We start from the raw sequence: 14,361 nt of genomic DNA, 5'->3' as shown, positions 1-14,361 counted from the left end.
CTGTAAATTTCTTGTAATGTCTAAGCACATCTTGCATTGAGGCAGTGTATATGCTTTGACCATGATCCACTACAAATATAAAATGTATAATAAATCCCTTTTAATGAATAAACTCCCTTTCTTATGTGAACTAGGATGGGCATTGCCTCTGGACATCCAGCTAGTGGAGACATCTTGGCTGCCAATAAATTATTGCATACAAATTCCTAAACAGTTTGGGCCCTTCCTATTCTTGCGACTATATTTTCTGCTATGAACCAGCACAGGCTCTAAGATCTGCCAGGAAGGCCTTCCTCTCAAGCATGGTTGGTGGAGACGAGAGAGAGGGCCTTCTTGGTACTGCCCCCCCCCCCCCCGCTCTGGAACTCCCTCCCCAGGGAGATTAGATTAGCCCTCGCTCTCTCTGCCTTCCGCAGGGACTTGAAAACCTGGATGTTCCAACGTGCTTTTGAATGATGGCTTAGCCCCTGATAATGGCTGCCCAGCCCTAATTTACTGATAAGGCTTATCCAGCACTTTACCCCCAGCCCTATAGTTTGCGTTTTGCACAAGTCCTTGCCCTGACCTCTCTATTTCGATTATGCCCACCATACTCTGGTTACTGGTGGTTGAAGTTGATTTTGATACATTTCCTTGATTTTTTAAGTGTAACTTATTGATTTAAATTGTTTTAATTAGATTGTTTATATATTATTATGTTTTTAACTATGTCTTAGCTTGTAATTTTCTTATGCTGAGCTTGGTCCCCATTTATGCTGCTCGAGTCCCTTCAGGGAGATGGTGGCAGGATAGAAAAATAAAGTTGTTGTTTTGTTGTTGTTGTTGTTGTTGTTATCAATTCTGACTGGTTTCCAGACTCAATTCAAGGTGCAGGTTCAAGGTGCAGGGCCTTCTCGGTGGTGGCCCCTCGACTCTGGAACTCACTTCCCAGGGACATTAGGCATACCCCAACTCTGGCAGTCTATAGGGGGAGCTTGAAAACGTGGTTGTTCCAGTGTGCCTTCCCAGAATAATGAAACTCTCAGCAATATGTCCTCTAAATGCACTTTATATTGACTTAGGATTTCTTGTACGTCCCCACCTCTCCGACCTTGTTCATGGCCAGCATTATTTTTAAAAAATTTAAATTACATTTGGCCCAGCCATAGGTCTTTAAATGTGCTATTGTCAATGTTTTTGTTTATTTTGTTTATGAGATTTATTTTAACTGTTTTATATTGTTGTTGTTATTGCTTTTTTGATGTATTGTGGGTTCAGGCTCATGTAAGCCACACCGAGTCCCTTGGGGAGATGGTAGCGGGCTATAAATAGAGTTATTATTATTATTATTATTATTATTATTATTATTATTATTACCTTTAAAGCCCTATACGCTTTGGGTGCAACCTATCTTCAAGACCGCATCTCTTTCTTTGAACCAGCACAGGCTCTGAGATCGACAGGCAAGGTCCTCCTCTTGGTCCCATCACCGTTCCAAATGCGGTTGGTGGGGACGAGAGAGAGAGAGAAGGCCTTCTCTGTGGTGGCCCCTTGGTTCTGGAATACCCTCTCGAAAGAGATTAGATTCCCTCCCCCCACCCTTCAGTCCTTCCATTCCAACCTGAAAGCATGGATGTTCAGACAGGCCTTTGACCTTGAGCAGGCTGAATGGGCCCATATGAAGCTAACACTTGACACCTGTGAATTGACAACAGTTGGTTTTATCTACTGTTGTTTAAAAATTGTATTATTTTGATTTTATGCTATATATGTTGATGATGGGTTGTTATAATTTTATGTGACTTAATTTATACTTTTGTACCATTTTTACCTATTGTATGTTATATGTGCACCCTGGAGTTCCTTGTAAGCCACCCCAAGTCCTTTCAGGGGGATGGTGGCAGGGTTGGCTTATTTTAGGATTCTTGAGGGATGAAGCAGTGATTTTAATTGCAAATACTAAGGAAAAAAGGAGCAAAACACTGTCACACTTGATCCATAAAGGCTAATCTTTTCTCTTTTCCTCCCTCTTCTCTTTTAGCTCTTGCATCTGGTGGCTCTCTTCCAATAACATCACTAGATGCAACTGGGAACTTTGTATTTGCCAATGCTGGAGGTACGCCCAACATTGTAACTGCTCCACTCTTCCTGAACCCTCAGAACCTTTCACTGCTCACCAGCAACCCCGTTAGCTTGGTCTCTGCAGCTGCAGCCTCCGCAGGGGCCTCTGGACCAGTCGCCAGCCTTCATGCCACCTCCACCTCAGCAGAGTCTATCCAGAACTCTCTCTTCACAGTGGCCTCGGCCAGCGGGGCTGCCTCCACCACCACCACTGCCTCCAAGGCACAGTGAGTTGGGCCGAGCTGTGCTACCCTGAGCTTGTTTCACTTTGCAGTGAGGCTGGCTACCTGCTGAGTTTAGAAGCTGCAAGATGTGATGGGCTTCTTCTCACCATGTTGCTGGGGACACGGAAGAAGAAAAACAGAGGAGAAAACCAGGGGGAGAAGAACAAGAAGAAGGATTTAAAACTGGGACAAGCATTTGCCTAATTTTATAATAAACACTGTTTTCAGGATTGCTTCATTGATTGGAGAACTTTCTAACCAAAAATGTAAAAAAAAACAAAAAAAACAAACAAAAAAGGACTACTTATCATTTCCAGCAGTCTCAATGACAAGTTAAGGTGGGTTATCAACTCAAACATAGGAACGGGATTTCTTCTTTCTTTTTGATTGAAATATCTTTTTTTAATTATCATTTATTGGTCTGTTGTACAGGCCATAATGTCATTCAAGGTGTTTATAATCTTATCAATCGTGTTGGGGGTTCCTTTCTTAACTGGTACAATTTAGGCAGGCCTGTATTACTGATGTATCTCTTTATGATTATTATTATTATTATTTTTATATATATATAAATATATATATATATATAGTTTGGACACATTTGTCTGCTCCTGGAACAGTTTCAGTGAGCTCCCATGCCACAAAGCGAAGAGACAAGAGAGGGGAGCAAGTGAATTGTGAATGTTCTTTACAGTTCCCTTTTCCTTGGCGGTATGTTTTTTGGAGACTCTCTCAGAGGTGTCGGTGGCTAAGTGAACATGTAGAGGGTAATGTGCAAAGATAGTTCATGCTTGTGAGGTGGGAGTTTGGACAGGAATTTTCTCAGCGTACTTGAGCCATATCTAGCTCTCATTTGCACGTCTTTGGCTCCTGTTGATGCCAAAAGAGGAAGGATTTGGCCTGTACAGTCTGTCCTCGGCACTTGTGCTGGTGGCTCGCTCATCTCATAAATGCATGGAAATTGCCTCTTTTCAACTTTGGTAATATTTCTGTTTTTCACTTTCTCAGGAGGCTGCCTGTATTGATAATAATTTATATACACCTTCTTATTGGCTGTTTGGCATATGGTTTCTAAAAGCTACATTGGATCATCATCAAGAACATATTTTCCTGGTGTTTCCAGTATGATTGTATTACAAATGTTTTCAACTTAAAGCATTTGTGTTCAGGAAGTAAACCAGGTTATGTGAACAGGAAGTACTGTTTTATGCCAAGACAGTCATAAGAGAAAGCAGCCTTGCATTCTTGCCTCACTCTATAAACAGTTGTAGTGTTTTTTGACACTGTTCGCTGCTCTGGGGGAAAAAGGAGTAAGGAATAATCAGAAAACTGGCCAGCCTGTTTTGAAGCATGGTGACCGATAGCATGATGCATGTATCTTGCAGCGTTTGATGCTATTTGTGGCAATGCCAGTGACTACTACTACTGGCTAAATCATTTATGGCTGTAAACACCTGTATTAGAGAAGAGGAAATAAGTTTCCAAGCAACAAAAGAAGTGATATGGGCAAACAGCTGCTGACAATGGATATGAGAGAAAGGGAAGAAGTGTCTTAAATATTAGGATGGTCTTAAACTGAATCTTCTCATTCAGAGGTTGGATCACAGCAGTGTACTTGGAACACTTTTATCCTTTTGAAGTAAATTGGAAAAATACATTCAGGGAGGAAGAACTGCCCAGTGCTTCTTCTCAGCAAGGCTGGGGAAGAGGCCATTCCAAAGTTCATATAATTGTAATCTTCCTATCAAAGCAACCCTGATATCAAAAATATAGCCACTTTATTCTCAATGCCTTCTCTAGTTGGTAACAACAGTTCACAGGCTCTGCATTAATTGTAAGCTGGCAAAAATCTTTGTCTCCTCTCCACATGTCTTCATGCTGTTTGCTCTCTATTCATCTCTGAATCTCCAACTTCCTGTTTCACAAGCTGTTTTAAAAATAATGAATTCTTTCTAAAACTAAAAACTTGTGAGCTGCAAGCAGGGAAATGAGCAAATGTCCGTCCACCGTCTTTAATGTGTGTTTAATTTTTTATGTTTTATTTTTTTAAACTAAGCTTGAACCAAAGTCAATTTCTAGCAAGCTGCTGTACTAATGGACTAGTTTGTATAAGTGCAGTTCAGATGCAGAGAGGTGATAGATGCTACTGACAATTTCTTTTCATTTTTTATTTTATATTAAAATTGCTGCTTGTTTTAATCTTTTTGGTGGGGGGAATGGGATAGTCTTTTGTATATCCTTTGGGGCAGACAGACTCTTAACTTGATTACTATCTAATTTCCATGTTTTGGTGTGTAAATAGAATGGCAATGGTAGATGGTTACTAATTGAATTGATCCTCCATCCTCTTCAGCAGTTTGACTCAACCAAAATACTGTGGTGTGACTGTCTCCAGGATTTCAGTCTTAGCGTACAGTTATAGTGCTGTGAATAATGCTTTGTGTTAAAATTTTAAATGGAAACAGCTTGGAGCAGTCAAATGTGTGAAATGGTGACAGCGAAGAGAAAGGTACCTGCTACTTTGGTCTAAAGACTGTAGTGTTGGCTAGTTTCTACCAAAGGAATTATCAGTCCCATGTATTTTGTTGCTGTTGTTCCATTTATGTACATGCACACACACACAGAGAGATACACATGTGCAAACTTTAACAAAGGAAATAGTGGTTTGGCCCTTTAAATCATCACAAAATATCTCTCCAGATTTCAGAGACGTTCTGTTTCCATTTGGCTGGCTAGAGTTTCTCTTGTTCATTGTTTGTAATTGGAGGGTGTGGTAAAGAGATATGGGCACTAATGTATCTCAGACAGATGGCTATAAAAGGTTTAACCATTCTGTTGTAGTTATGCGATTCATATAATGATATGAGTCCCTTTAACTGTTGTCCTCTTACGACCATGTCCAAAGATGACTACATGTCTCTGATGTCATCATAGTAAGTTATTTTATGAAAGTGGAAGTTCAAACACACCCTGCACAACTAGAATGTTTGGGTTGAATTGTATTTATATTTCTTATCTCTGTATGTTTCAGACTTAGCACATTTGATGACCTGCCATTATATTGATTGTAGCTTCCTGTCTACATCACAGATATCACAGTCTTAAAGGCCATTGCAATTTCTTGTTAACCATGACTATATATTTAGCTGTATACATCAATATGCACACACAAAAATCAGCACATAAACTGCACGTTCTAGAAATAAGGGTATTCCACTTCTGTTTCCTGAATTAATTATATTTTAAGCAGAAGATTGGCTCAGAAGAGTTGGAGAACCTGTCCAATAATCTGATAGTCATAATACATTTCTGTTTTTATATGTTAACAGCAGGTCATACATTTCCTATAGTCATTACAAAGTGCAATTTCCTGTAATCCAAAACACTGTATGACATGTATGTCAAATGTTCAGGACTGCCCGCTTCCTCTTAATTTTGTAGTTAAATTATTATCTATTATCTCAGTGTTCTGAAAACATTGATTTTATTTTCATGCATTGGTTATTCAGTTGTCATACTCATTTCATACACTATCTTAGTTCTGTTTCACAAAGCACTTCCTTTCATGGCTAGAGATTTCTGTATATTTTTGTAGTATATACTTTAAGAATGTTTAAGGCTCACAGAAATAGTATCTGCCAAGGCAGGCAGGGACAGTTTAATAGGGTTTTCTCAGTCTCTTCACCTTGTTGAAGGGGTTGAAAGCATTATATCTGTCTCAACCCAAATACCTTGACCAACTCTTTACACTGGCGTGATAATTAGGTGGGTTATCAAATATTTTCAAGCATGACTGTACTCACGGTATGGAATAACATACCTGTGAAAAAACACAGAGTTGGATGCTATAGATTAGGGTTTTTCAAATCACTTGTGATGCACATAAAAAGTTCCATATCTCTTTTGTTAATACATGAGACAGTCCTGAACAATGAATCCGCTCTTATTTTGTGCTTCAGTTGCCAAGGAAAAAAACACTTGTGGCCAGAATAGATATTTTCATTACAATAAATTTAGAAATTATTTTGAGAGTCACCTAAGATACTTTTACTGTACAGTTCAACCAAAGGTAGTATCTGTTGACAGATTCAAAGGAAGAACAAAAACATTAATGAATTTGCAGTGCCAGAAGCAAAGCTCAGTAGCCCAGCAATGCCTTATCCAAATATTCCACTTGTTTTATTATGTGAGGAAAGATTAGTTGGTAGAATTATTCATTGATTGGAATTTAGTTGTTTCTTGATTTCTCATTGATATTCTAAAATCAGAGGAATGTAGGCTGCCTGTAATAACATACAGCCTGTGTTTCATTCAGTACCCTACTTAGATTTTGTTTTGTTGTTTGTTTGTTTGTTGTTGTTTTTTTTTTAAAAAAAGCTAAGATTCACATTAGACATATTTTCTGATTCTCAGTGCAAATATAGTAGTGTAGGTTGTAGTCTTCATTCGCTGAGTAGATGTTGGGCTAGACACCCTAAGGTGAGATTTGGTCTTGGCATGAGCAGGAAGCCAATAGAAATTCACTACTTTACCCGCTACGTTCATGCATCCATATCTGTTAACACTGAAATACTACATAGAAAGAAATTGAGTGTGTGAGTACAGAACAGAAAGCATCATCTTGTTTGTTGGCAAATGATAAGCTTCAGAAAAAATGCACTGAAGCCGGCAGACTTCTGTAATCTGCAGCCCTCCAGGTGTTTTGGCGTACAGCTCCCAGAAACCCCAGTCAGTTGTTCAATGGTTAGGAGTTCTGGGAGCTGAAGTCCAAAACACCCGGAGTGCCACAGGCTGAAGAGGCAAACTTTAGTGATGTTTCTTTTGTTTAGCAACCCTTTGAAGACATTTAGAAAAATGAATACATTTGATCTGCCATATAAATCGTAGCACCTATTTTACTGTATAAATTATTCATTGATGGTGTATTTGAATAATTTTGCTTTACAAAATCATTAACATTGTCTTCTAATGACTGTATTTTTCAGTAATATCAAAAGTGCTTGTATTTGTGGTACAATGGCAGTTCATATTAGGAAGATTCAAATCAATATTGTTGGTTGTCTTTTACCAGAAAAGAACATGTTGCGTAAAATCCCCCAAACAGGTAATCTTTTTATCTCTCACATTTAGAGCATGTTTATGCTCTGTCTATATGTGCCTACTTCTAAAAAGTATGTGCACTTTTTAGAATATGAATTCTAAAAATATTCTAGAGGTCCATAAATATGTGTACATGTGAACAGTTGTAGATGAAACACTACCAAAGGAGAAATCCAGCTGGATGATGATGGTTATGCATCCCTAACCAAACTTCTCAGGACTTTCTGGCCAATGTTTTTGCAAATTTCATTTCTGAAGTTTTTAAAGCAATACATACTTTGAAACATTCACCTGCATTGTTTCTACCCCTTGCAGTGAATGAGCCAAATCTAACTTATCAGTGCAGATCTTATTGTTGGTTAAAGTCATGAAAGTTCAGTCAGATCCTTGAGCATCTTGACTGGGTGTTGACGTCCATTACCTGTGTGCACATAGAGCTTTTGCCAATTCATCCTTTTGCATAGACTCAATCTACTTCACTGCGAATTGCCGAATGGTTCTATGTTTTTTGGTCTGTTCTAACCCTTTCTTCCATATGCCCAACATTATACAAATTTAATCACAAGACCTTTGGGGCCCAAAGATAAGTGAAAACATAAAATCTGCAATCTGTTTTTAAATTGCATAGAGAGCTTTCCAAACGCTTACAATGTGGTGCTGAACGAGTTCTTTGTTTGTGCAACAGAAGGACATCTAAACAGGTAAAGAGGAAACTTGAACTCCGTATGATCTAGCATTTATTAATTTCCCAGTTTGTATCCAGACCAATTGTAATAGACTGCAATATGTTTAATGTAGCTTCATTCTACTCACATTAGTACTAGGATTTTTATCCCTGTTGGAACTGTGTGCAGGGAGAAATGAGGGCTATTTCATACATTACAATTTTTCTACATGGAATCATCTCCCATTTTGGAAACAATTCCTTATGTGCATATAGTATTGTTTATTTGGTGGGCACAGAGTACACTCTCATAGAGAGTACACAGAGATCATTGCAATGGTTGAAATGACCCTTAATTCACACTGGAAATAAAGCAGCTTTGTTCTGAAGAGGAAGAAAAGCCCTACTTAAGCTGCCTACCATTGTTGGTCCTGATATATTCTGATCATCTTCCAAACATGTAGAAGACATGTCAAGGTGCATTTCGGTATCACAGTTTTTGACCGTATGGAACAAAATGGAGGCTTCTCCACTGGAATAAAATGGAGTCTCATTTCATCCCTTCTCATCTGGATTTCTATAAATAGGCAGTGCTATAGAGTTATAGGAACAATGCCCTTTGGCAGCAGCTGGCTTTGTGGCACCTTTTAAAGAAAATACCTCAGCATATCTTTAGTTTTGTTTGCAGAATGGAAAATCAGGAGAGAGGAACTTTATAAATAGTGGAGGTAATTCTAGTTGTAGAGTTTAGATAAACTGTTTGAAGCCCTAATTATATATATTTGCAATTCTGTGTTTAGGTTACAACTTTATAGGGTGGATTGTGGAATAAGAAGCAGAAAGAGTTGCCTATGCTATAGGGCAGGTATTGCTGATAACTTCATTTTTGCTTGTCTTACCAAAGGAAATAATCTGTTATGCCTGCATCTGGAATACTTGGATTGCCATTCATTGTCAGCATACTACACAGAGTGCAGGTTACACATTTGAGTTGCTATAATCTAGGTTCTTTTAGTGTGCATAAACTCTGCCTCCCTATGTGCTGTTGGCAAATAAGGGTCTTGGGGGAAAATGTAAATATTGAGTAATCCTTGTGTGGTTGGAGGTATTCATATAAGAAAATGAATTAGCAACCGATGTCATGCACTACGGCTGTTGTTGAGCCAAGGCATTTAATTTTGAAGCAGACTGATTATGGTTTGCATCTTCATTGAACTGGGAGAACAAAGTGAAATGGTTCATTTTATTCCTGCTTGTCTTGTTACTGAATGTACTGCTTAAAAAATAGGTGGAAAGTCTTTTTTAATATACTTCCTTTTTGTACTACCAATGCTTATACAGTCTAGACCAAAAATCGCATAAAAGAAACCAAAATGAATGCTAATCTGCTCCTAGCACCTGAATATAGTGTACCTGAACAGAGATGAAAATTCAATGAGACAGTCTTCAAGAGAAAGGAGGATATCTTATTGGGTGGTTTGTACTTTTAATTGTAGTGGGAGGTTAGGTCTCCCCCCCCCCCCCCTTTCAGCGCATGATTTGGATTTGCAACAGATTTCCTGTGAGAGTTTGTCTCTTTCCATCCTGACTGAGCATCCCTCCAGGGCTTGCCAAGGAATTTGGGTGTAGATGGATGTGCTGGTGGGGGGTTATATTTGGGGGAGTGGGTGGGGATCAGAGCTTCAACTGGAGGGAGAATTTCCAATGGCTTTGATGGGAACCAAAGGCACTGATAAGTCTTTGTCAACTCTGCTATTTTCAGAGTTTTTTAAGAGGAAAAGCTGGATGAACATAGAGCTTTAGATTGGTGGCTCTTTAGTCTGAGGATCTTTTCTCATGATGGTTTTCCTGCCTTCTTATGCACAGGGCTGATTTGTATACTTTTTTAAACGGAGGACATTTTTGTGATGCAAGTACTGTTCAATACACCACTTAAGGTCACAGGTTGGAAGTGCGAAAAATCAACTATTCTTAAATATAAAACAGAATGTCCTCTCTTTTAAATCGACTCAAATGTCCTGTGGGAAACCTTTCTTTACTCCCCAGAATAGCATTGAGCATTGTCACATAACATGTCATTGGCTTGATGAATTCCATCAGTTAAGCATAACATGCTCATAGATGGAAAAGGGAGAGGGTCTATATATATATATATATATATATATATATATATATATATATATATATATATATAAATTGTCCAGCTACTCTTCTGGAAATCAGCTGGGTTGCAGAACTTCACTGAAAGCTTTACTAATAGACTTGTTGTTCTGACATTATGTAAAGTGGTATTAATATTGTGTGTCTTTTCTAAGAGCTAGATAGATTTATAGATAAGTGATAGGGAAATGGAAAAATGACTTCTCAAAGATAAGAGCACTTGGAACAAAAGATGTGGAAAACAAGGTGTGCTTTTTAAAGAGAACAAATTTGAGGAAGGAAATGAAACAACTACTTGGTAGATGGGATCTTGAAAGAAAGTGCTACATTATAAGGTGAGCTAGAATGTTTCCCCTCTTCTGCCTTATCTCTCCTCTTCCCTCAGGCCAAAATATTAATCTAACAGTCTGTTATGCCTCTTCCTCTCAATGTTTATACATCCTGATTTGCCTCCATGCCTTCTTTTTCCTTACCAACATTTTACCAGCCTTTTGCTGTATAAAATCTACCAAAACAAGAGCCTTTCTTAACACTTCCTAGCAGAAATACATACAATCCACAGAAGGCTTTAGGTGCAGATGATGAAGAGTGCTGGGGACAGGTACTATGGAAAACCTAGTAAAAATATGGAAAACCAGTTTCATCAAAGATTTTTATTAAGTAAACAAAACTTGTTGGTGGCCTTGGAAAAAGGTTTTTGGTGGCAAAAATCTTAAAATTGAAAGAAAGTGTTGGCATATCTTCTTCTATGTATAGTTTTTTTTCCTGTGGTTTCTGTATATGAATTGAATATCAAATTCTGTTCACAGTATTTAATCTGACCATAGATCAGTTCTGGTTATTCAAAGTTCCTTGGAGGAAGATTTGGGCCTTTTTCTAAAAATCCTGGCGGTAAGAGGTCAGGGGCAGAATACAGTTTAGACCATCGTAGAACTATTCTGCTCTCCTGTTTCCACCATATTGCTGTTCCATTTCCTTCTTCTGCGATAGTAGCTAAAGCTAGGTGTGAGTAGTTGTTTATCCACCACAGGTACGGGAGCTGTCGTATACCTCATTTCTAACTCGTAACTGAGTAACTTGCTTTAACTTTCTCCAAACCCTACAGAGTTGCCAAGTCTGCCCTCCCTCCCTTGATTAACGTTGAACTCTGGCCTATAGCATCCCGTGACCGGCAACCTGGGGAGATACCCCTCCAAGCCTCTGAATGTCGCTGCTTTAAAGCTACTGCAAACTGAGGGCAAATTGCAATCTTTTTATTTCTTTTGGTTACTAGGGGTCCTCTCGTAGTCTGTGAATATCCACCCCCATCCCTTATCTGTGCATGAAACTTATATGCTGCCTTCTCCCTCCCCCTGGTGAGACGTCAGGGCTATAATGTATTCAAGGGCCAAGGCAGGACCGTGAGGGCTCCGCTCAGCCAAGTGCTCTATGCCTATTGCTCACTACATTTTTTTGTCTCACTCTTCTTGTATTTGACTTCTTCCCTTTATTATTTGACAATCTTAATCCTCATCTTCATCCTCCTCCTCCTTTTCTGCACTCTAGGCAAACCAGAAGCTGCATCCCCATTCCTTCAACCATTTTTTTTACTTTGAATGTAGTTTCCCACCCTTTCGGAAAGAGAAGCTTTGCCAGGTCACGATGCGCTGCTATATGCCGAGGGGGGGCGGTTTCTTTGTTTTGTTTTGTTCTTTTCAAAGTTTCCAGCCAAAACCAAAGATTTCCTAATGATTGTATAAACTCAAAACAAACAAACAAACCAAAGACAAAGGGGTGTCTTCAGCACCAATCATATCTGGAAAACTAGCCCTCGTGGTTGTTGAAAGGGGTAAATCTCATTCTGGTTGCTACCTCCCAGTCCTGGATGGCTTGGTCCACAACTTGTAGATTCAGATTCAGCAAGGTCACATTCATCCCATGCTGTGCTAACTGTTTGGGGACCACCAAGATCTGTTTGGGTTCCTCAGATCCTAAGGGCAAACAGCCATGGGGAGGAGCAACGTGGTGGGATACCTACCTTCCACAGGTTGATTGTGACGCTGAAGACTTTGGTGCATGATTGGCTGCTCTGATGGGTGCTTTTTAACCTTTTGGGAGCTGGGTGATATTGATTAATACATGCTGAGGTGCACTTCTGAGCTCCCCCCCCCCCCCCCCTGCTTGGAAGAGGCTGTCCTGTTGTGGAAAATCTCTAAAAACAAAACCATATTGTTTCTCCTCTTCTTTTTTGTTCATTAATTATTTTTGCAGCACCACTGTGCAACTATGCATTGTATTTCTCAACCTTTTGTGCTAGGTAGATGTCTATGACTTTTTAAACTTTGGGGGAGGGGGGTTGCCAATGAAGGAACTTTTTACATATAGCTTTTGAATCTCAGTTGATTAGGGGGGTGTTTGGTTCTAGGGTCATACAAGCTCTATCCCAAAGCAAAATCCAAATGTTAATAATATTAGCCTGATGCAGATACCAAAGATAATTTCTTTCCTGCAGAACCTTAGACTTGTGTATTAAGTACAATTACCCAGCACTTGCATTAGTCTAACCTCAGTAATTCCAAAGCTTAGATGTATATTTTGGTATATTTCTGGGATATTAAAAATGTTGTTTAAATTCTTGTTTGTTTCAGTGTAATGCTCTTAAAGTCATAGCATGGAGATAACTGAATTGTCTTATTCTTAGTAGTTTGAAATAATAGTATTTTTGTATGTTTTGGGTGTGTCTATGTATGTATTAACACAACAGTTTTCACTGCCTAGGTGTTCATAATTGAGGAAAAATGTACATAATCTGTAATTTCCACCAGATTGTCAATTTAGATTTCATTTTCTCTGATTGCCATTCCCAATGGGGAAAACTTTATCCCTTTTTTAAAGAGGCAGCATGCTTAGAAAGTGGAAATTATACTCTTGCCCTCTCATTTCCAAAGGCGAAGCAAGAAGCAGAGCAAATTTGCTAAATAAGAAAAATATGGTCTTAAACTTTTAATTTGTGCTCTTTGTTTTTTAAAAAGAGGCATCTTGCCACCAAACTGTGATTTTGAAAATCACATTCCTTTGTCCTTGGGAAAAAAAATCCTGCCTGAATGTTGATTGTCGGACTTCTCGTTGATCATCAAGTTAGTTTCCTTCTTGCTTAGATCCTTTAAAGTAATCATTTGTACAGCTTAACTCACCATTACATTTTGTAATTGTGGTACATATATTCAGATAAGATGCATTCTTACCCAAGTTTGAATTGGAGAACATCCTATTTTGAAAACTGATGCATCTCTAAAAAGATCAAAAGGATGCTGTCTCTTTAAAAGATAACTTTCTATTTTTCCCTTCCAGTGGCTGCCTGCAGGTGGCTGTGGGCATTGAGAGACTGTGTAGATTACAGTGAATCAGGATGAAAATGGTAGAGTTTGTGTAGATGCATTTGTCTGCTGTAATTTTTATATATATAAAACTTACTGTAACTGTACAGTTCATTTCTGTTGTAAACATCATTAAACCATTTTTCCAAGTGTTTTAACATGCATGTGCTTCTTGATGATTTTTAAACACATACTAGTAGTCTTTGCTAAAAGAAAACAGCAGTCCTTGTGTTTCTACTTCCCAAAACCTGATAATCGGGGGGTGAAAGCTATTCATTTTTTTCCTACCAATTTCAAGTTATACAACATTCCAGATTAGGAATCTTACATAATTGAACAGCAAAAACAAACAGGCAGGTAAGCTTCTTTTGTACTAAAGTATTGTTGAAGGCTTTCATGGCCAGAATCACTGGGTTGTTGTAGGTTTTTCGGGCTGTATGGCCATGTTCGAGAAGCATTCTCTCCTGATGTTTCGCCTGCATCTGTGAATGGCGTCCTCAGAGGTTGTGAGGTCTTTTGTATTGTTGTTTTGTATTGTTATGCTGAACACCTCTTAATTTCAGAAAACAAAGTTTTCACATGAATATTTTCTTTTTTAGAAACAGCCTTCCCCAAAGCTGCCCCCTTATGGTAGCTAGATGTTCTGGACCCACACGTCTCAATGGTGCCAAGTTGGGAAGTGGCATATAGTGAATATACAGAAATTCTGTTTGTTTTATAACTGCAAAATATAAAACTGCCAAAACTAACAAAATGA

General features: G+C 38.6%; 1 protein-coding gene across 4 annotated transcripts in view; it reads left to right on the top strand.

The window, feature by feature from the left end:
- POU2F1 (POU class 2 homeobox 1) overlaps positions 1–13,762 on the top strand; it is a 127,024-nt gene extending 113,262 nt beyond the window's left edge. For all 4 annotated transcript variants that reach the window (XM_060770585.2, XM_060770584.2, XM_060770586.2 and 1 more), the window contains exon 16: positions 2,021–13,762. In XM_060770585.2, coding sequence (XP_060626568.1) covers positions 2,021–2,331 — 311 coding nt within the window. In that variant the 3' untranslated portion in view covers positions 2,332–13,762. The remainder of the gene's footprint in view (positions 1–2,020) is intronic.
- The last annotated feature ends 599 nt before the right edge of the window (positions 13,763–14,361 follow it).

Source organism: Anolis sagrei, chromosome 3, assembly GCF_037176765.1.
Source record: "Anolis sagrei isolate rAnoSag1 chromosome 3, rAnoSag1.mat, whole genome shotgun sequence".
NCBI lineage: Eukaryota > Metazoa > Chordata > Lepidosauria > Squamata > Dactyloidae > Anolis > Anolis sagrei.
Note: the sequence above shows the minus strand (reverse complement) of the source record. Positions and strands in the feature narration are given on the sequence as shown.